Source organism: Sorex fumeus, unplaced genomic scaffold (genome assembly GCF_029834395.1).
Source record: "Sorex fumeus unplaced genomic scaffold, SorFum_2.1 ptg000095l, whole genome shotgun sequence".
Classification (NCBI taxonomy): domain Eukaryota; kingdom Metazoa; phylum Chordata; class Mammalia; order Eulipotyphla; family Soricidae; genus Sorex; species Sorex fumeus.
In genome coordinates this window covers 16,001,905-16,025,348 of record NW_026606152.1, presented here as the reverse complement: position 1 = coordinate 16,025,348, position 23,444 = coordinate 16,001,905, and the positions used below count along the sequence as shown (strand labels likewise).

The 23,444-nt window shown below is 39.8% G+C and overlaps 1 protein-coding gene across 2 annotated transcripts in view; it reads right to left on the bottom strand.

Annotated features, from left to right (window-relative positions):
* Positions 1–23,444, bottom strand: part of RNASEH2B (ribonuclease H2 subunit B) — a 75,386-nt gene that overhangs the window by 2,681 nt on the left and 49,261 nt on the right. Inside the window, exons 8-11 of one of the 2 annotated variants that reach the window (XM_056132909.1) lie at positions 22,710–22,791; positions 20,273–20,315; positions 14,848–14,928; positions 11,744–12,148 (exon numbers count right to left, since the gene is read on the bottom strand). In XM_056132909.1, the coding sequence (XP_055988884.1) occupies positions 12,041–12,148; positions 14,848–14,928; positions 20,273–20,315; positions 22,710–22,791 (314 nt within the window). In that variant the 3' untranslated portion in view covers positions 11,744–12,040. Of the gene's footprint in view, positions 1–11,743; positions 12,149–14,847; positions 14,929–20,272; positions 20,316–22,709; positions 22,792–23,444 lie in introns of those variants that run through there. The other variant, XM_056132910.1, reaches the window with a different exon arrangement.

Sequence of the window (23,444 nt, the reverse complement as noted above, 5' to 3'; positions counted from 1 at the left end):
TCTTGATCCTCAACGGAGGTCGGAACTCCAGATTCTTTCTCTCATTTGAGTGAAACATGATACTCCAAGCATAGCTCTTTCAATTCCTCTTTAAGAGACCCGTGTAGTGCCCAGGTCTCTGAGGCATATGTCAATGCAGGAAAAACAGTGAAATTGAAGAGATGTGCCCAGAGCCAGAGGTTTTTCGTCCTCTTAGCTATTTCTTTGACGCTCCTGAAGGCATTCCAAGCCGCTCTCTTCCTCCTGTGCAACTCAAGTGCCAGTTCATTCAATTTAAAAAGTGAATAAAACAAATTTTTTTGTTTGTTTGTTTTTGGGCCAAACCTGCAGTGTTCAGAGCTTACCCTTAACTCTTTATTCATGGATCATTTCTGGCAGACTCATGGGGCCATGTGGAGTGTTGTAGACCAAACTGAATCGGCCATGTGAGGGGGAAAATATCCTACTATCACCAAGGCCCAAAATGGAATTTGTGATTTTTCAGACGAGCTCAAAACCTGGAACATTAGCCATGGATACTAAAAATGCCCTTACACATGCCCTTCTAGACCAGGAACTCTGTCTTCCAGAAAGAGGTTGAACTGTATGATGTATCTAACAGTGGAGATGTCCAAATTTGCGATTAGTCCTAGATAAAGGGGTATCTGTGAGGAAGCAGAAGTACGATCCAAGGTAGCTAGTCAGGACAGATCAACTTTAAGATTAGAGAAAGTCAACTCTCACCTTAAGACCAGGCTGTCTTTCTAATATGGGAAAGAGATGACATCCTAGGATGCAATAGGCCAAAATCAGAGCCCAGAAGGGAATTTGGTGTGCCTGTGAGTCAAAGGTCCTGGGCTTAAGTTTTGGTTCAGTTATTTTATCAACCGGTGCAATCTTAGGTTGGCCCTATTTTTTTTTTCATTGTAAATGGACATAGTATTATCAGTTGTATCATAAGGCTTCTGACAGGATTCAATACAGAAATTAATGGAAAAAGCCTTTAGAAATTACAAAGTACTGTTATCAGTCCTTGCTATTACTTCCCAATAATTATCCCCTTTGCATTTCTTTCCATTGTGAAGTAATATAATCCACGGGGAAGAAAATTAAAATATATGTCATAAATTCCACCATGGCCAGAATAATCACACCGCTACATTTCTTTCCAGACTTTATGTCAAAGCATAGTTGTGCCAATGCATCTTGAGTCTGATAGGTAGTGAGCACTGAAAAGGTGCTGAAATCACACACTGCCTCACAGGGGAAGAGAAGCAGCAAGGCGGGGGGTCAGGGCAGCATAGAACCAACTAGGCTCATCTCCCCAGGAAGACATGATTGTGGGCTGTCAGTGCTAGTGATTTGTCCATAGGTCACAGAAACAAGGTGTGACTGGGACTCCAATAAGAGATAAGTCACTACTAAGTTCATTGGAGACTCTTTTTAGGTAAATTACTTTTACTTTCATGTTTTAGAGTAAATTTTTTAGTGTAGCTTTAAAATGGCTAATCATTTTTCCTTTTTTTAATTTACATTAAAAGATGAAGATACCTGTTTACTGTTATCAATATGTTTGCATCCAATATAGAGTGAACATTTAGTAAGGATGTTTTCATTTAGCACTTCCGAATAGTCTTTGAGCCTTGCCTAGACCCCAAAGAAGAGAAATATGATCCTGGGAATGGACTGTTGCACACTACAAACAGACTGGGACCAACAAAACACAAATACAATTGCTGTCCACATCAGCTCTGATGGAGGAGTCTCCTTGGGAGTGCAGCACCAGAAAGACACAAACCTTGAAAGATGAAATTGCCTGAGAGCCAGTGTAGTAGGGGAATTTAAACGAAGATTAACCAGACATAAAAAGGGAAAGAATAACGGTAATCTGAGATCAGCTTCAAAAATATGTATGGTTTGATGAAAATGATGGAGGCTCTTGTCTGTGTACACAAGTGGTTTTATAGTTTGCAGAATTTTTTTTGAGGCTTTTCCCAAACTCAGCACATTAATCAAAAAGAAAAATGATGTAAGGAAGAGAACAAAGGGCCAAAGGATTCAAATAAGGCAAGTTGCCTAAGTTTGGCATATTTAAAAAGGCTATAGTTGTAAGTTCCTTCAGTAGTTGAAACAACAGGATATATCTGTGTATGTGTGTATATTACACAGGCTGGTTTCCCAAACTACCATTTAAACTGAAGTTTCCCAAATTCCCATTTTATCTTTAACTAAGACACATAAGCATCTATAGACTATCAGAGAAAATGCATCTCTAGAATGAATTTTTAATCTTAAAGTTCAGCCATGTTCACTGGTGCACTACTTAGAGAAATCAAGAGTTAGAAATAACCCATGTTGCCAGAGACTGGAGGGTTGGGGGGGGGGGGGAAGGATGCAGGCAGTAGATCTCTGTTCCTGGTCTTATTTAACCCAGACTTCTCAATCACAAAGTCCCACATACGTGGGTGGGTTTTTTTGGGATTCACTGGTGGGTGAGGCTCAGCCCAAGTTGTGTGGAGAGCAGCCATGAGCATGGTGGCAGTTGAGATCTGGAGGTATTCAGCTGCTGGGGTTGGGTCCCTTGGGGCAGGGAGGCCTTTCACCTGCCCCTCCTCTGGGGCACCCTGAGTGAAACAGCCTGGTGTAGGGTCCAGCGGCATGATTATGGTACGCATCATGTTATGCTCCATTCTGGGAGAGGACATGCAATCTGCATGGTGGCCAATGATGAGATTATCTGGCACCAGCCAGAGGTGGCTTGTGGGGGGTGGGGGGTGGAGAGGTAGGGGATATGGGCAGAGGATCTCCGTTCTTGGTTCTGTTGAACCCAGAGCAGTCACTCCCTCTCCCGGAAGGGAGCTAACATGATGCTCACCATAATGATGCCTCCAGATATATAAAGTTTGAGCCTTGTGTGCGTATATAAGCACACAAGGCTCAAACTTTAACAACATGTTAATGATCTTTTATTTTAAAAAAAAGGGCTTAATGGTCCCTGGGTGAAATACTATATTCTTCGCACTCTTTCCTCTAAGGATACTTTTTTGTGTACTTTCAGTGGTTTTTCATAATAAACAATATAAAATATATATTATTTTGGTTTGTTGTGGGACAGGGATTAGGATTTGTGATGGAAACATCCAAAATATGGTAGTGGGAAGGTGTAATGGTGGTGGGACTGGTGTCTGAATATTAAATGTAATGAAATATTGTGAACTACTGTATAAAAGTAAAAATAAATTAAAAGAAATAACCCAAGTGCCTATTAGCTTATTATCTGTGAATGGGCACATAAGTGATTTCTAACCAATCTAATCATTCACAGATGATTAGATAAAGATATGGTATAGGGGTTAAGGCATGTGCCTTGTAAGTGGCCAACTCCTTGTATGTGGTGCTTGATCCCCAGCACCACATATGATCCCACAAGCACTACCAGAAGTGATCCTTAAGCACAGAGCTATACCCCTGAGGACTAAAACAAAAACAAGAAAGTATGTATAAATCCACAGTGAATATAACTCATCTCTATACAAAACAAAACAAAAAACCTAAGGTAGAGAGAGAGCTCAATGGGCTGAGCTCGGTTCCATGAAAAACAGTGGTAATGGTGATCAAACAGAAAGCCAGGAACAGATACTGAGCAATGCCAGGTGTAGCACCCATTTACAACAACATGGATGAACCTGTAGAGTATTAAATGAAGCCAGATGGAGAAAGAAACACTGTATAATTTCACTCTTATGGACAATAATTAAGGCACAAAACTAGAAAATAAATAAAACAAAAATCTTTTTTTTTTCGTTTTGGGTCACACCAAGCGATGCTCAGGGGTTACTCCTGGCTCTGCACTCAGGAATTACTCGTGGCGGTGCTCAGGGGACCATATGGGATGCTGGGAATCGAACCCAGATTGGCCACGTGCAAGGCAAACGCCCTATCCGCTGTGCTATTGCTCCAGCCCCTAAAACAAAAAATCTTATACTAAAGGAACAAAACTCAATATCAGAAGGGAAGGTTATGTGGGGTGAGTAAATCGGGTAAAGGGGTCAGTTGTGAAGGACGGAAACTAGATTAAGTGCTGAACATAATTTAGGATTGACCTGAAACGCTCCACACCTAAAATCTATGCATTCATAAAAACTAATGGTTATTCCAGGTAATTCCATTAAAACTATTTATAAAAACCAAGTGGAGAATTTGGGGGCTGCTCCCAAATTGTGCCAGGGGTCACTTTCAGTGGTAGTTGGGGTCCTAGAAACTGGGTATGGGAGAGATGAAACAAGAAGGAGATGAAAGAATAAAATTATTTTGAAGAAATAATGGCCAGAAATTTCCAAATTCCACAAAAGTTATTGAAAAAAAATCCAGTAAGCATAATAAACTCACAAAATAGATAAACACAAAACCATATCAATGTACTATAATGAATTTGTTTAAAACTAATAATACAAGATGGGGTTGGAACAATAATACAGTGGATAGGGTGCTTGCCAACCCAGGTTTGAATCTGGCACCCCAAAAGTTTTCCCCAAGCACCACCAGAAGTGACCCTAAGTGAAGCGCACAGAGTAACCCCTAAGCATCACTAGACATGTCCCTCCCCTGCCGCCAAGAAAAAGATAAAATTTTTTTAAAAAGCCAGAGAGAAAAAGGAAGCTATAACATAGACGGGATATAAAAATTAGCATAACTATCTCATCAGAATTCAGACAAGGCAGAAGGCAATGAGTTTTTCAAGAACCCAAGAAGTTAAAACTTTAACTGAATCTTTCATCACAAAAACAAAAGCGCAGACACAAATGACCAATATCAAGTATGAAAAAGAGAATGTCACTACAGAATCAAATATTAAAAGGATAATACAAATATAAGGAGCAGTTTATGCCAATAATTTTAACAACCCGGATGAAACACAACATTTAAAAAGTCTACCAGGGTAATATGTTTTGCAAGCACAAGGTCCTGGGTTTTGGGCCTAAGAGGCAATAGAGTGAGTGGGGCCCTTGCCTGCATACAGTGGACCCTGATTTGATCCCCTGTCTCCTGCCAGAAAGTCAGTCTTTTAATCTTCTCCTTTCTCATTTTGGCTTGGTAGTGCTGTAACTCACAAGCGTTCATTAATAACTAGACATGCACTTAAATTATTATGGCTCTGAGGCTGTCTCTCACACTGAGGCAAGAGACCAAATATTGTTATAAAAGGTGCTTCCATTGGTATAAGCACTCAGGAAATTCTAAATGTTTGTGACTGGGCCCGCTTGAGCAAATCGATGAACAATGGGAGGATCGTGACCGTGACCGTGTGACCTGATACAGGAATTATGGAAAAAAAAAAAAGATAATTACTTACAATAAATAAACTCTGCGCCAGGCTGTTTTCACTCGGGGCACCCTAGAGTGGGGCGGGTGAGAGCCCTCCCCACCCCAAGGAACCCAGCCCTGGCAGCCGACCTCTACTACCCAACCGCCACCATGCTCCAGGCTGCTTTCCGACACATCATAAGGCACTTCCTACCCATTTTCCATAATACCACACCATATTTGTTCGGGTTCAGACAGTAGGGAGCAAATCAGAGAGAAGTAGATGCCCCTCAGAGAACCTGGCAAGCTACCGAGAGTCTCCCGCCCGCTCGGGCAGAGACTGGAAAGCTCCCTGTGGCATATTTGATATGCCAAAACCAGTAATGACAACAGGTCTCATTCTCCCGACCCTGAAAGAGCATCCAATTGTTGGGAAAAGAGAGTAAGAAGAGGCTGTCAAAAGAGACATTACTGGTGCCTGCTCAAGTAATTCGACGAACAACAGGATGACAGTGATACAGTGAAATAAACTTTTATAACTTGACATGACCAATAAAGCACGATTCAGAAAGCATACACACACAAATAAATTAAAATGTCAGAAGAAAAGATGTAAATATAGGAAATGATAGTATTAGAAAAACCCTCAGATTATAAAATTTATATGTGAGTGATGAGCAATAGGATTCTTCCATGTTCCAGAGCATTTATTTACAAATTACTTAGCAATTTTAAAAACAACCCTACACACCTTAATCAAATCACCACTGCTGACGTTAGGTCATCCAACACCAGGTGACTTCTTTGATGGGACACGGAGAAATACAACATTAAGCCCTGAGGGTGCTCAAAAGTCTTCAGTTGGATCTCATCAAGAAATATGATGCTGACCCAAAGTGAGGAATACACTACTGGATAATTATTGCTTCTGTACTTCAAAAATATCAAGGTCAAGTAAGAAGACAAAGAACAAATGAGAGATTATTTAGGTTAAAGCAGACTATAAGAAAATCAAAAGTAAAGATTAGTGTTAGGTAGTTTACTACAGAATTTTCGTTGTTGTTTTCCAAATTCCCAATTTCTAAGTAATTCCTAGATTCTTGGTGTGGCCCAAATATAAAATAACAAGCAAAAAAAAAAAAAATCATGGTTGTTAGGCCATACCACTGCAGCATATATCCCTCCACTATTGTCTCTTGGTCCCTTCTCTCTATCATCCACCCTTCAAATTAGTTTTATAGGCAGGCCCTGAGGATGGTTCATTGGCCGTTTCTTATCTCCTTATTGTGTTTCTTTGTACTTCACATAGGAAGGACACTATTTGGTATTTGTCCTTCTCTCTTGGCTCAGCCTAAGAGCCTCGTCCAATCTAACCAAGTTGCAGTGCACTGCAGGACTTCATCTTTCCTTAGAGCTTGGAAGTATTCCATGGTGTGTATCTAACACTGCTCTTTCATATGCTCATCTGTTCTGGGCACTTGAGTTGTTTCCAGATCTTGGCTATTGTAAACAGCAGAACTTCTATAAAGTTCAAAGTGCAAATACCTTTTCTGATTACTGTTTTTGTGCTCTTGGGGTAGATGCCAAGAACTGGAATCACTCCTTGGTTCACATGTAAGCTCTGAGAGTCCTTAAACTTTCCCAGAAGTTCAATATTCCCATGCACAATTATTCCCTCTAGAATGTTAGACATGGAAAGTTACTGCAAACCCAATGCTAAAATCTAACATCAATATTAAATAACAATGTAAAATAACAAAATATTTTAATACCATTGTAAAGCTGCTAAATAAATGCCTTAAAAAGATTTGACAGTGGCTAAGCCAAAGAACACTCAAGACAGAATCCTTTCTTTAATGCAAGGTAGGATTTATTTTAGGAACTCAATTATAGTTTAATAGTGGGAAAAATTACATAGTCACCTCCATAGGCACCAAAATGATGTTTGATCACATATCTTTCAAAGATCTAATGTATTGAGACACACAAATGAATCTCGGACACGAGCAACTTGCTGCAGAGATGGCCTGGGACTTTGCAATAGGTATTTTCTGCTGCTGTTCCAGACGGGGGCAGGTATTGTCCCTCCGCCTGCCTTCTAGGAGCTCCAGTGGTCGCCATTTTCTAGAAGTCAGCAAGACACTCCAGGTACAAGTGATGGTGACGGCAAATCCCAAGTCTCACGGGATAGGGGAGGAGTGGGTCCTTCTCCTTCCCCACTCCCCGATGGGACTCCGAGATGATGCCACATCTGCCCACTGTCTACTTAAGCTCCCACACGACCATGATCCAGAGACACACAAATGAATCTCGGACCCGAGCAACTTGCTGCAGGGATTTCTTCATACCCTAATATTAAAATCTTAGAATTCCTACATGACATTATATAATATCCATAGCAAGCAGTACAAAACACACTGTCTAGCATTGCATTTTTGGCAGGTATGAGAGGTGGTAGGACTGGTTTCAAAATATCGAAGGTAACTAAAGTAGAGAAAGAGTATTTTGCAAAGTGTCTGCCATATGGGCAGGGGGAGGTACGGAATGGCGGAGGGGATACTGGGGATTTTGGTGGTGGAAAATGTGCACTGGTGAAGAGATGGGTGTTTGATGACCGTATGATTGAAGCTCAAATATGAAAGTTTTGTTACTGTACCTCACAGCGAATTAAATAAATTTTTAAAAAGATGTAATGTATTAATAATATCAAAAGAAATTAAGTACACAGCAAAGATGACGCTCTCTATCATAGTGACAATTAGTGCTAGAATTAATGGTAAAGCACATCATTACATCACAAATTCTAAAAGGATACTATTATTACTCTTCAACACAGTTCTGGATATTCTCACCCATATACCATGTTATAAAAAAGGATTTAAAAAAAAAAAAGAACCAAAGTTTCTTTAACCAGTCATCTGTTCTCAGGTACTCGTTTTTTTTTCCCAGATTCTGGCTATTGTAAATAGTGCTGCAATAAACATACAAGTGCAGATGTCATTTCTACTATACTTTTTTTGCATCTCCAGGATATATTCCCAGAAATGGTATTGCTGGGTCAAATGGGAGCTCAATTTCTAGTTTTTTGAGAAACAACCGTATTGTTTTCCAAAAAGGCTGAACTAAAAGAAGAGAGAGAGAGAGAGAGTAAAAGGGAATATGTCTGCCACAGAGGCAGGTGGGGGAATGGAGTGGGGGTGGCAGGAGGGATACTGGGAACACTGGTGGTAGAAAATAAGCACTGGTGGAAGGATGGGTATTCAATTATTTTATGACTGAAACATAATCACAAAAGTTTGTGAGTCTGTAACCGCATCATGTTGATTCATTAAAAAATTAAAAAAATTAAAAATAAATTAAAAAAATAACTATGGGCCAGTGCGACAGTGTAGAGGGTAGGGCTTTTGCCTTGCACACAGCTGACCCTGGTTTAATCCCTGGCTCACCAGCAGTGATCCCTGAATACAGAGTCAGGAGTAAGCCTGAGTACAGCTGGATGTGGCCCCAAACAAAACAAATAAAAAAGAAGTATAACTAGTATATAATTTTTAACTAGCATATAATTTTTCAAAGTAAGAATGATATCTATTCATTGAAAATTCAATATGAAAAAATTAAACAGTTTTAGATTAATAGCTTATAATATTGATTGCTTAAAGAGATTTATAATCACTGTAGCACTGTCCTCCCGTTGTTCATCGATTTGCTCGAGCGAGCACCAGTAATGTCTCCATTGTGAGATTTGTACTGTTTTTGGCATATCAAATATGTCACGGGTAGCTTGCCAGGCCTTGCTGTGTGGGCGGAATACTCTCGGTAGCTTGCCAGGCTCTTTGAGAAGGGCGGAGGAATTGAACCCAGGTCAACCGCGTGCAAGGCAAACGCCCTACCCGCTATGTTATCACTCTGGCCCAAAGAGATTTATAAAAATTTATAAAAATTAAAAATTAAATTACAAAATTAAAAAATTTACCACAAACCAGCCAGTTAGAAGATTTAACAGAAAAAGATATCATTAATAGCAACTGAAATCCCTAGAGGCACTTCTAAAAAAGAAAGTATTTAAAAGATAATAAAACAAGTGCTAGTAAAAGTATGATTAGAACCTTAAAATAATTAAATATAAAACAAAAAATTAACTATTAAAATTTAGAAGAAAGGAAGTGATTAACTTTCTTGCAAAGGGAACACTTTCCTTAGTAGAATATCTATGTAAAGAGGTCATGCATACCAAAACATCTGCATGAGAAAAATCAGAAACAAAATGAAGGCACATTATACATTTCATCGAATGCCAAAATCTCTGAAAGAATACTTTTAGAGTCATTAACATAAAAATAAACACTAATAATTTAACAGAAGACAGAAGTAGACAATTCTCTACAAAATGACAAAGAAAACTAAATGTGATAAAAAAAAAAAAAGCACCCTATCGTTAAGGAGTAAACTTAAACCACAACAAAATGCCATTACCCCACTTACTTGTAGTAATGACATCTCAAACAAGGTGAACCTGATTAAGATAAGAGCTCCTATCCCTATATGCAAGAGTAAGGCATCCTATAACCTTTCTGTGAGATATAATTTCATAAATTAGAAAACTTAGATATGAACCAATAAAATTACATCTAAAAGTTGGATCTAAGGAAACACTAAAAAAGTACATAAAAATTTACATATAGTCTGATTGAATGTTTGGAAATTTTTTCATGTCTGTGTCACTCTTGAGTTTTGAACCTGTACTTGTACTATGAATTGTAAGCTGAAGTCTAATTGATAGACTCAGAGGCTCTGTAGCCTCTCCTATATCTAACTAGTTGTCATGGTCATGGTCCTCCCGTTATTCATCGATTTGCTCGAGCGGGCCCAGTAACATCTCCATCGTGAGACTTGTTGTTACTGTGTTTGGCATATCGAATACGTCACGGGTAGCTTGCCAGGCTTTGCCGTGTGGGCAAGATACTCTTGGTAGCTTGCGGGGCTCTCTGAGAGGGGCGGAGGAATCGAACTCGGGTTGGCCATGTTGGCTCCGTGCAAGGCAAATGCCTTACCCACTGTGCTATCGCTCCAGCCCTTGGAAATAAATTAAATATTTAAAATAGGGTCATAAAAAAGTAGATAGAGGGAGAGGAAAAAAGAAGAAAAGTGCCTGCCTCAGAGGCAGGCGGGGATGGGGGAGTGGGAGGGATACTGGGGACATTTCTGGTGGGAAATGTATACTGGTGGAGGGATGGGTGTTGGAACATTGTATGACTGAAACCCAATTATGAACAGCTGTGTAACTGTGCATCTCGAAGTGATTCAATAAAAATAAATTAATTAATTAAAATTTAAAAATACGGTCATGGATATTAAATAATCAAATATCCAAATAACTGAAAACACTACTGTCTTTAAAAAGCATTAACAAATTTAGCAGACTGGAAAATGCTTACCAAGCATTACTGTCAGAAAAATCAGAATGTTTGGGGCCCAGTGGAAGACACTTGTGGCTTATAATGCATACCCTCACATATATTATGGTCAGGAGTTCAAACACCTGGTTGTCACCCTTTGTGCGTAGCACACTCCTGGTGTGCCTCAGTCAGGTGTGTGTAAATACCACCAGGGCGCCACACCTGGCTACATACACCTTCAGAGACAAGCTGAGCACCATGGTAAGCAGGAAGTGATGCTTCGTGAGCAGCACCCTCCCCGCTCCAGTGAGGGATGCCACAGTAACTCCCAGACCTCTGTGAAAGAGCACTCTGCTGCAAGCATGTGTGCAAGCACCGCTACAGGAGCACACACCTCTAGCAAGGTCAAGGGTATGAGCCTTCAGCAAGGTCAAGGGTAGGAGTACGGAGGCCTGCAACTCCTGTGAGCACTACAGCCGAGGATCTGTGTGATCCATGGCAATGGCAGTAACACCGATAACAACAATGATAGGATGGGGAGAGGGAGTTGTTTAAAAATTACTGTAAAAAGGAGAAAAAATTATAAAACTACTATGATTTGGGCTTGAGAGTCAGTTCAGGGATTAAGGTGCTTTATTTGCACTCAGTTGACCTGGTTCAATTCCAGCATCACACATGGTCCCCTGAGCACCAGCAGAACTGATCCCTGAGCACAGAGCAAAAAGTTAGCCCTGAGCACTGCAGAGTTTGGCCCCCAAACAAAAACCAAACCAAACCAAACAAACAAAAAATTACTGTGATTCCTTCAAAACTATTTTTTTATAAAAAAAAATCATCATATTATCTCTGGATAATAAAAAGTTAGAGAATTTCCATTTCTGATTTATAATTTCCCACAAAGAACATGCATTAATATAAAAATATGAAGATTTATTTGAAAAAGGATTTAAAATAGTTGTATTTCATCCATAGTATTATTTCTGATTGGCCTCAGTTTATTGAAAGTCATGGTGCTATGACTACCATGTGGTAAAGTTGTGTAAAAGAACAGACACACATTTAAATATGATCACATGTCAGTTTATTGAGGAAACTGTGACATTATATGTTAATTCTATTCACTTGATTACTTTTCACTATGTGAAAAGAAACTCCAAAGGTCATACGCCATGAAGTTACTTGATTACTTTCCCATACTCTGTTCAGGAACATAAAAATCAAATACAAAGAAATGTTAAAAAAAAATGCCTGCCCTTTCACCCATCAGGTGGTAATTAAGGGTAAGTACAGTGGCATTGGAGGAAGGGGTAGAAATTATACATGTAATGAGCTAGATTTCTTTTTCAAATTTTCAGATCTGTTCAACATTTTTTTTTAGTTTTTGCACCAAAAAAGGAATCGATACTTTTCATTCCACTCTTGTCAACTTTTGCCAAAGCCTTCTGAGCTGCGGTCATTTTGCTATTTTTCTGTTAATGAAAATAAGAGAAAACTTGTTACAAAGGTAACTTTTATAAGGCATACAAGAAAATCCAGAGACCGTGAGCTGCCCGTCCTTATGTTCAAGAAGCAGTCACTGCTAACGTGCTTCACAAGGGGCTGACTGCTTTCAAAAGTTTTGATTGCTATTCAGAATGCAGGTCTAAGAGACAAAAATGTCAAAAGGGGCAGGAGGCAAAATTGCGGCCTTCTACAAAGTGGAGCGTTACAACCAATGGTTTACTTTCTGGAGGATAATTCTGGAGGGTGCATTAAGAGCAAGAACAATGGAAATGACACAGGCAGCAATTGTCAGAGGGAGGAATTACAGCCTGTATAACCCTCCGATGAATAATTCACACCGATTTACCATCTGATTTTTCCCCTCCATAAGCTCTATGGGAAACCAAGGATTTATTCTTTTTGTTTGTTTGTTTGTTTGTTTGCTTTTGGGTTACACCCAGCGATGCTCAGGGGTTACTCCTGGCTTTGCACTCAGGAATCACTCCTGGCGGTGCTCGGGGGACCATCTGGGATGCTGGGAATCGAACCCGGGTCGGCCGCGTGCAAGGCAAATGCCCTACCCGCTGTGCTATTGCTTCAGTGCCCCCAAGGATAATATTCTTAAATTAAAAAAACTAACCTGTGCTACAAAGCACCAGGCCCGAATAAGCGGCTCCATTTTTCCTCCAACACAGAAATGCTTTCCAAGAAAACTGATTCCAAATATCTTTGCCAATGTATTTTTTAAGGGAATAATACGTGGTCCCCAAATCTTGCTTCTGTCACTTTTAATTAAGTTATCCCCTGAACTTAACGGACATTCTGAACCAGCCCTTTATCTCCCTGGGGTTGGACCCAGGTTAGAAGGGTGGAGCAGAAACGATTTTCACAGAGAAACTCAAAAATGTCCCTGTTTGGATGAAGCACTGAGAGAACCAGCTACTTAGCCAAGCCTCAAGCTGATTATCCTCTGACATGACATGACCAGATAGATTACAAATACATTCAAGAAAAAACAAAAATTCTAAGAGGCATTCTTGTACATGTGTTAATGAATACTGTTGACATAAATGGAAGTTAACTTAGAACAGCAAGGCCTCAGCATGAAAAATGAGAAAATCACAACAAATTTTCTGTTATTAAATTTTCTTAGTGGACTAAATATAACCCAAGTGGATGGGTGAAGTCTAAACACAAAAACAAGAAGAAAATCGTAAAGAACAACTTCTTTACAGATCCAGAGAAAAAAACTGTTAACAAATCAAACAAAAAGACTAGGCAGAAACAGGAAAATTATTTGTATCCTAATATTTTGTATTCTAATTTGTATCCTAATTTAAATGCCACAAATTTAGAATGAGTTCTTACAAATGATCAAGAAAACATAGCTAAATATAAAAAGAGCAGGGGCAATGATTTCACAACCTAAAAAACCTGAACGGTAATAAAGATGTGGTAAAGCAACTAATATTTTTAGTTAAAGAAAGGTAACCCTGAGAGGCAAACATTTTGGAGAGTAAAAATACTCAAATTGTGAAGAATGTGAGGTAAGTATTCACTGGAACTTTTGTCAGTAATGCACATTTTTACTGCATTTCTGGAAAGCATTATATGTGTATATATAGCATATATAAGGACTTTCCTATTACCTAAAAATATACATATTACATAAATCCATGCCCTATCCCCTTTGACAGCTAGCAATACGAACCACATGCATATAATAATCATGAAAGAACTCATATTTTCTTAACTTTTACTCTTAGTTCTGAAAATTATATCTAATGTAATCATTAGAAGTGCAAACTATAGAAAAGTGTTTATCATTTCACTAGATCAAAACATTTAAAAAGCAAAAAGATTATGTGCAGCCAAAGAGGGGAAGGATGAAATAAAACATGACCCACACAATTATATAAACTAGCACAAATGATTGCCTTTAATGAAACCTACTAATGATTTTTCAAAGAATGTTTTGTGGTGTGAGCATTTTCACAGTAAAAGGGCAGGATCCAAATTGATATACATAAATCTTAACTGCCAATTTTAATTTATTGAAAAACATTCTTAATCATTTTGATCGGGGGCCACCGCTGGTGCTGCTCAGGGCTTACCCCTAACTCTACACTCAGAGTTCATGCCTGGCTGTACTCAAGTGACGCTATGTGGTACCAGGGATCAAACTGGGCCAACCACATGCAAGCAAATAGTGTGTCACCCTGCTTGAACTCTCTGGTCCCAACTGCCAATTTTTAAAGCGACATATAATGTATGTATGAAATAAAGCTTAGTAAGAAAAGTTGTCAAAATATTTGCTGGGGTGATTGCTGAATGGTGGAGCGAACGAATAATTCAACCACCAGCATAATTTCCAATAAAAAAAAACCTGTGTCTGTTCTCTTCTTCAATTCCACTGTTATCATTCAATTCACAGCCTAGGCCAGTTACATTCGTTAATTTCACAGCTTTCTGGCGTTTGTAAAAGTCTGCCTTCATGGCCATTTTCATTGCTGGGGACACCTTTCTGAATCGATTCTTAAGGCCAGGGGAGGTGACAATCCCAGTGAAGCGCATCGGTGCTGACGAGCTCCCACAGCAGCATCACCATGGCATGCACCTGCACACACATGCACAGCTGTACACATCCACCTGCACAGCTCATGCCATTCCCCCTGCACACACGTACCTTCTCAGTCTTCAGATCTTTAGAGTTAAACTTAGTATAATCTTCTTTGGCTTCGATGGGCTCATCGGATAGCTTTACTTTCTGCAACGTTAGAGCAGTGAAGTGGGATCAAACATCACTGGGACAGTCACATAAACTCATTGGGAAAAAGGACAACAACATGCCACTTGAATGTATTTTGAGGTCAAAAAGAAACAGAAGGATTGACAAAGGGCATTCTTTTTTTAATTATTTTTTTATATGTAGGAGTACTGCTATTTATTCAGCCACTGATTAGCTGATTGAATTGGGCATTAACTCCATCTTACTTTTTTTTATAATTTTATTTATTTATTTTTTTCTTATATTTATTTATTGAATCACTGTGGGAAAAGTTACTAAGCTTTCAGGTTTAAGTCTTGGTCACACAATGATCAAATACCTCTCCCTTCACCAGTACCCATTTTTCCCCACCTAGAACCCCAATACCTCCCACCACTCCCAATGCCTGTGAGGCAGATGACTTCCACTTAACTATTTTCTACATTGATTACATTCATTATTTTGACAAAAGATGCACCATTATTGTTTAGAATTTCCCCCCAACAATCAGAATTGCTGAAAAGGCATCGTTTTCTATAGCTGGTTATGAGAATCATATAATCTCGTGTGGTTGCAATATCAGCCTCGCGATTTTGGATTTCTGCAAAGAGCCAGATAATTCCGAGATTGGTTTCTGTGTGTCTGGTGTTATGGCGCTGCCAGAGAGTCACCGTGGGGGTGGGGGGCAACTTGTGACCTCGGTAGGGCATGAAGGATGAGCCGGTACCGCCCCCCTTCCCATGAGACTGCAGTTGCCCCATCAACGCCGGCTCATACCTGGCTTTCTTATAAGCTCTGAGGTGGCGGCCACCTTGCTGCTGGGGTGGGGGTGGGGGGAAGCGGAAGGGAGCAACACCCTTTCCCTCCCGGGGAGGCATGGCGCCACCGTAGTTTAACACATGGTCCATTCACTTTTCTGCCGCAAGCTGCTGGGCTCTGGATTAAGTCCTTTTGCCTCTGGAGCCATGACCGTGCTGGAGACTTGCTCGTGGGGGGCAACTCATGACCTCGGTTGGGCATGAAGGACGAGCCAGTACCTCCCCCTCTTCCCATGAGACTGCAGTTGCCTCATCACTGCCGGCTCATACCTAGCTTTCCAATAAGCTCTGAGGCGGTGGCCACCTTGCTACCAGGGGGGAAAAAGGCGGAAGGGAGCAACACCCTTTCCCTCCCAGGGAGGATTGGCACTGTAGTTTAACGAATGGTTCATTCACTTTTCTGCTGCAAGCTGCCGGACTCTGGACTAAGTCCTTTTGCCTCTGAAGCCATGGCCATGCCAGAGAGCCGCTTGTGGGGGGCAACTCGTGACCTCGGTAGGGCGTGAAGGGGGCATTCTTTTTTCAGAAGCTTGTCCACATTTGCCAGTTACATACAAAACAAAGCCACCTCCCTTCAAAGCCGCAGCCTTGGTGATGGGGGATGGAGATATGATTAGCTAAGTCGTCCCTTTTGGCAGTGGGCAATACCCACCACATGTTTCATACACACCCCAGACGGTGGCCATTTACTGAGCACCGACTTCAAAGACAATCTCAAGGGTGAATGTACATGAACACAGAAAAGACATAAATTTCTTCCATGGGGGCCAGGGAGCCAGCCCGTAGCCTCACTTCCTTCACCTCCTAGGTTGGTTTAATGTCCACTTAGGAGAACAGGGGAGCACTATCCTCTCATTACCATCTTCATAACTTCATGTTCTCACTTGTTTCAATTCAGGTTTCTCTTTTTTTTTTTTGTAAAGAATTTTCATACTGTAACTTTTATTTATTATTATTATTTTTTAAATTAGAACAACCTGGCAAAGCAGGCTGCCAGCAGGGGGAAGTACAGGGACCGAGGGAATAATACCTAGCACACCATCTAGCAGAGGAACTGGGCTGAGAAATCTCAATTTTTGTACAAGGACTCTTTCCATTAGGCCAAATCCACCGAAGTCAACCTTTATTATCAATCACATGTTTTCACCTTCACACAATCACACTTTGAACCAATGGATAGGCGAATCATTTTGAGAGCTAGGTGAGCTCCTGAACGTGCACAGCACCAAAGGAACCATGATACACTATCACGCAAAGGCACAGAGAAGCATGGACATGAAGCTTAATCTGGGGGACTGGCTGTCTGTCAGTCACAACGACGATTTTTATAGCTCTTCAACTAATTTGACAAACTCTGATATGTATTAACCCTAAGAAAAACGTATCTGAAGTGCTTCACTCTTCACAACGCAGCATTTGCTAAACCAAGAACAGTTATAGCTTGTGCTAAAGGTGTCGTGGTGTTTTGAAATCTTCACCGGACAGAACAGATGGGCATTCTGGAATGGATCACATGTGGGAAAATCTTTCTACCACAGCAACTTTGATAAATATATCTTCAGAAAAGCAAAAGCAGTTTATCATGAATGAATTATCTCCAGCACAAAGGCAGAGTAGATCCCCATGCAACTTCCTAAACAAGCGGTTTCAGCAAGGGGCAGCAGTGGAGGGATAGTGAAACCTCAGTGGTGGGTGCAGTGCTGTTATATTGTGTAACACTAAGCATAAGTGTTAATACTATTGTAATACATGTTACCTCAATAAAAATAAACATGTTTCTGGACCAGGAATGTGACTTGGAGAGCAAATGCTGACATCTGTGAGGCTCTGTATTTAGTCCCAAGTACACAGTCCAAATGGGGAAAAAAAAGGATTCTACTTAAATTAAGTCTTTTTTTAAAAAAATTTTTATTAGTGAATTAAATTAAGTCTTAAAGGCATCAAGTCATGTGTGTCTGTGCGCATACCCCCCCCCACAAAGTTATTCATCATTTCGTTTCAGACACACGATGTTTCAACATCTATCCCTTCACCAATCTCCACCAGCGTCCACCTCCCTCTACCAATGCTTCCCTGCCTCCCTCCCAGCTCTGCCACTGCCATCTCCTCCCACCCAACACGTCTGTCTCTGGGAGAGATGCTTTTTTTTTTTTAATAACTTTTTGCCTTTGGTTTACAGTACCATTAGTAAAGGGATTTTATGCACAGCATTTTATATTTTTGCTAGAAAAGTATCTTTAACTAGAATGATATTACTCATAAGTAATAAGGATGAAGGCGATAATAGTTTCAGTTTGCACTTTTACATTTATATATTTTACATATATAACTTTTCATTATGTTCACTTTCCTTCTCTGGCAAAATGTTCCTGTGTCAATGCTACTATAAACAGTTGACATGCTCACTCTTCAGTCTGGTAAGTCGGGGAAAAAAATGCTCCTGGTGAGAGCCTATTGCAAAAGGAGCTTTCTCATAAGTATAAAAAGTTAAATAAATGTTAGACTAGGGAACCAGAGAGATAGTACAGGGTACAGGGTTTAAGACTCATGCCATCCAAGCAGCTGACCCAGTTTCATCCCTGGCACCATATGGTTGCATTGCAGGATGCAACCCTTGGGCAACAATGGAGTGGCCTTGGTATCCCTGACATTGCAGAGGCCCTCTACTGCATCCTCAGGCTTAGACATTGAAGCACCAGCCTGGTTTGGCAGATTGAGAATTGCCAGGAGGGGTCCTCAGGGTCCCCAGAGCATTGCTTGGAAACAAAGAAACCTGATCTGTTCAGGAGCTCATTCTTAAACAAAATACTGGTTGTACAAGAAAAACGAAACGATTATGATGATGATTTGCCCCTAACTTGCTTTTATGTTTATGTTTATCCCAGGAAACCACTGAACATGTTAGAGGACAACATCCTTATAAGGAGACCAAGTTCTACACAGTAGTTCTACACAGTAGGACCAGTGCAGAAGAAACAGAGAAGTGTCTCAGAAATGATTATGAAGGCAAAGCCCTGGAAAGACATGGAGGGGACCACAGGAATGAACGAATGGCCAGCACCGTGAGCACTCTCCAAGAAGGATCACGGGAATGTCTCCAGCTCCACGGACTGCACTCAACTTTGCTGGCGGATGACGATAAATTAAAAAGATCAACAGGGTGAAACTTGAAGCTGAGCTTCAAATAGATAAACATGATAGTACAAAAAAAAAAAGGCAATCATGCAAAATGTATTAAGGGTGACAGCAAAAAGTTATCCTGTACCACATGGATACCAAGATGCTTAATAGCTACTGGAACCTATTTCCTGAAAACCAATCAACCTTATTAATACAGAAATCAATCAGATCCTGGACAAACAGGAGAAACCAGAGACAACATAATTCTGTGTTTATTTAAACTATGGTGCCTCATCCAGTAGAGATTTCAACGTGGATACTGAAATCCCAGGAAAGTATAACAGAGTAGACCTTAGAAAAGCAGCTAAAATAACCCAGCAGAGCAGACAAGACTGAGGTTCAGGAAACACAAGATGCCGAGACCTAAATCAGGGCCTGGCAAACTAGGGCCCACAGGCCAAACACAGCTGGCCGCCTGTTTTTGTAAATGAAGTGTTACTGGCACAGAACCGTGCAGATTGGTTCAGGAATACCCGAGGCTCCCTCTGCACTATCACAGCAGCGCCCAGCAGCTGTGACAGAGGCCATCTGCTTCACGGGGCTTAAAATATTTACTCTCTGGCCTTTCAGAAGAAGTTTCCTGACCCCTCATCTAAATCATCACAGATGATGAAATTGCGAATGACTTAAATATGGAAATCAGAATAAGAAAACTGGGTCAAAAAAAGAATCAACTTAGCAAACACCTTACCCCAGAAAGCAGGAAAGGCTATAGAACTTTCAATAGGTTTAGATCAGTTCGTGAACATCTTCTAAATAACTAAGAAATATTTGGGAGAAGAAAATGCCCTAAGTTTGGGGAAGGAAATAAGAAAACCAAATATGTCTCTTTTCTCTTTATAGGAATATAAGTGTTTCTATGTCTCCTTGTGCTACTGCTGGAGATTCATTTCGGGACTAGAAGCCGCATGGGTCAAACCTAGAATGAACCTTCTTGGCATTTACAGCAATCAACTGTATCACTACTGTTCCTTCGGAGAGAAAAAGGTAAACTTCCTTTGATGACTTGTTGAAAACAGCCATGCACATATGCTTTAAATTTTCAGACCTTCTCAAAATAAAAATTATGAACATATGTATGTATACATGTATATATGAAGAATTTTTAGATAGCTATTAAGTTAAAACCGAGTCTTCCTTGGTTCTCATAGCAATTTATTAGGTAAAATTACAAAAATTAATAACATTGGTGGAGAACCTGCTACAATCTGTATCTCACACAACATGACTCCATGCAAGGTGGATGAACTGCATTTTAAAATAAACTAGAATAAACTAATATATGGCAGTAAAAGTGCAATTTTCTCCCATGTTCTCTAAAGATAATCTCAGTTACAGCTTCTTACCTTGGATGGAGGATTTGGCAATGGAGCTGAAGGTTCTGGGAGCCTAAGGGAGCAATAAATAAGCATTGTCATCATGGTTTTTCATAGACAAGCAAAGACAAAGGCCAAGTCAACTGAAGACTTGTGAATCCTACTTTCTCCTGACAGTTCCACCTCTACCGTGTCTCAGGGGAGAGAGAGACATTTCTCTAATGGAAACATCTCATCTCACTACCTAATACCTTGATTTGGAATGAGCGGAACTGAAAAATAAAACGGGAACCCATTGGGTTGGAATAGAACTGCTTTTCTTTAGCCTTCATACATTTTCATTTTTGACTGACACATTTTTCCTCATAAATGATGAATCTAGTATATACTTAAAAGTGAAAATACCAAGGAGTATTTTCTTTCTTTTTTTTTTTTTTTTTTTTTTTGCTTTATGGGTCACACCTGCCAATGCACAGGGGTTACTCCTGGCTCTGAACTCAGGAATTACTCCTGGTAGTGCTCAGGGGACCATATGGGATGCTGGGAATCGAACCCAGGTCGGTCGCGTGCAAGGCAAATGCCCTACCCTCTGTGCTATCGCTCCAGCCCCCACCAGGAATATTTTCAAAGAGCCATTTTCTTCCTTTGGGGAAAAATTTAATTGAAATCTCCTTCTCCCCAAATCTTGAAAGAAGTCTTTTAAAAAGTCTGTGGAAAGCTTAGCAACACTGTCACCTGGAAATATTTGTAAAATAGAAACTGAAGCCTAAGAACTGGATGATCTTGCTAAAATAGCTTCTGAAAAAATAATGTTGAGGGTACTGATTGGTTTCTCCTTTATGTTAATTTGAAAGGAGACTGTTAAATGAAACAAAGGACTATTAAATAAAAAGGAAAAAAAATGCCTGGGGAAAGGGTCCGGGGATATATCTTTGCAGTTCAAAAGCTGTACCATGCCACAAACAAGTAAACAAAAACACCTCCCTCCCAGACTCCTGATAACCAAAAATAAATAACCTCATTAATTTAAAAAAAAACTTAGGTGCAGGGATTTGGATTGGTAGTGCTGTGCCCACCACACAACAGGAGACCCTGATCGAAGCCCCAGACCGTGAACCCTGGCACCAGGACACATACAACATATGGTGGCGCAACAGTGACCACCCAGATTTTCAGTGAAAGAAAAATATCTAGAAAATAGATTTTAAAGTGCAGAGACATATAGTCTCTAAGAAGTCAAGCAGCGACTAGGAACTCTAGGGAAATATTCCACAGAAGCCAGCTTTTATGGCCATAGAAACCAGACTCCACTGGTTTCTAAAGCAGGAGTGAGGCCATTTGCTAAAAACAGCAACTGTGTGTATTAAAAAGTCGTTCGGTCCAGGATGTAGTTCAATGGCAAAGTGCTTGCCTTAGATACATGAGACCTTGGGTTTGATGGCTCCCTCAGCCCTACCTCCCAAGTGTAATTTTAGAGAAAAACTACTAATTCATCACATGCAGAAAGTCTTAACAGTTGTTAAGAAAAGCAACACAGAAAATAAACGTTTCTCCAGCCCAAGGAAATCTTTATATTATAATAAAGATCTTTATGAAGGAACACAAATTAACTCTTCTCCTGTCCTCAGAGACAGATAATGCTTCTAGGCTTTCTTATTTCCAAATACTGGGCATAATAAAGGTAGTCAGTGGACAACTAAGGAGTGTAAAAATGGGCCAATCCTTTTATTGCTGTCACTGTCACTGTCCTCCCATTGTTCATCGATTTACTCAAGCGGGCCCAGTAACATCTCCACTGTGAGACTTATTACTGTGTTTGGCATATCGAATACGTCACAGGTAGCTTGCCAGGCTTTGCTGTGCAGGCAAGATACTCTTGGTAGCTTGCCGAACTTTCCGAGAGGGGCGGAGGAATCGAACTTAGTCTTTTATTCCAATCTTCAAAAATATTCTAAATGCTATTTACTCTTTCCTTACTACCTTTATTTCTCCTAAGCTGATGACAAACCCAAATTAGTTAAGTGCATGAATAAAATTTTAAGTTTACATTTAAAGTCAGGCTCCAGGGCTGGAGTGACAGCACAGCGTGTAGGGCGTTTGCCTTGCACGCAGCTGACCCGGGTTCGATTCCCAGCATCCCATATGGTCCCCTGAGCACCGGCAGGAGTAATTCCTGAGTGCAGAGCCAGGAGTAACACCTGTGCATCACCGGGTGTGACCCCAAAAGCAAAAAAATAAAGTCAGGCTCCAACCCATAAATTCAACCTTAGCACTCACAAAGTTCCCATAATCAGTATCTACTAAAACAATTTGTTCCAGTTAGTTCATGTCTTTTAAAAATCATCTCCAAACCACAGACTATACATAACTCATAATCTCTTATGAAAAACAACTGTGATAAGTCATAAAGAAACAGTATCACTGGGGACATAAAGCAGCACAAAGGGACTGTATGAACAGTACTTACTTTAAATACTTAGATAAGTCATCACTTAATTCTTGAGGGATGTAATCAGATATTAGGCCATAGGCATAGCGAATATAATCCTCTGAAAGAAATAGGATGGAGAATGAAAAATAATTAAGTAATAATTACAGTGATTGATTAGTTACATTGACTACTAAGAGTTCACTTCTGATTTCATCTGGCTTTAGAGACTCACTTAAGTTCATGTTCTAAGCTTCTTTTATTTGTGAAATGGGGGTACTAATGTTTATCTGTCCCTATAATTGGGTGATATGAAGTATAAGATATATGTGATGATATTAAAGACAATAATTAAATAGTAAATAGCTAGTAAACAATAGTCAAAGGGAATACTCAAACAGTTAAAACAACGAAAGAGTTGTTTTCTCATTTGAGGCCTTTAAGCACACAAAAAGTTTAGAAATCAGCTTTAACAATAAAAATACTCATGTCCGGCAAATCTTTTCTATACCAGTTACAAAATAGAATATATCCAATTATTAATAACAAATATTCTTATTTAAGAAAGATATTTCCCAATCAAGTTTCTTTATTCATATAATTTATTTATCAAGCTTTCTTGACTTGCATAATTTATTTATATACTCCCAAATTAATACGTTGCCTGAAAATTTTCAAAAAGAAAACTCAGCAGAATAATTGTTAATTCAAAAGCATCTGGATATCTAGCGTTAAAATGATGATCTGATACCAATTAAGTATATGTTTACAAGA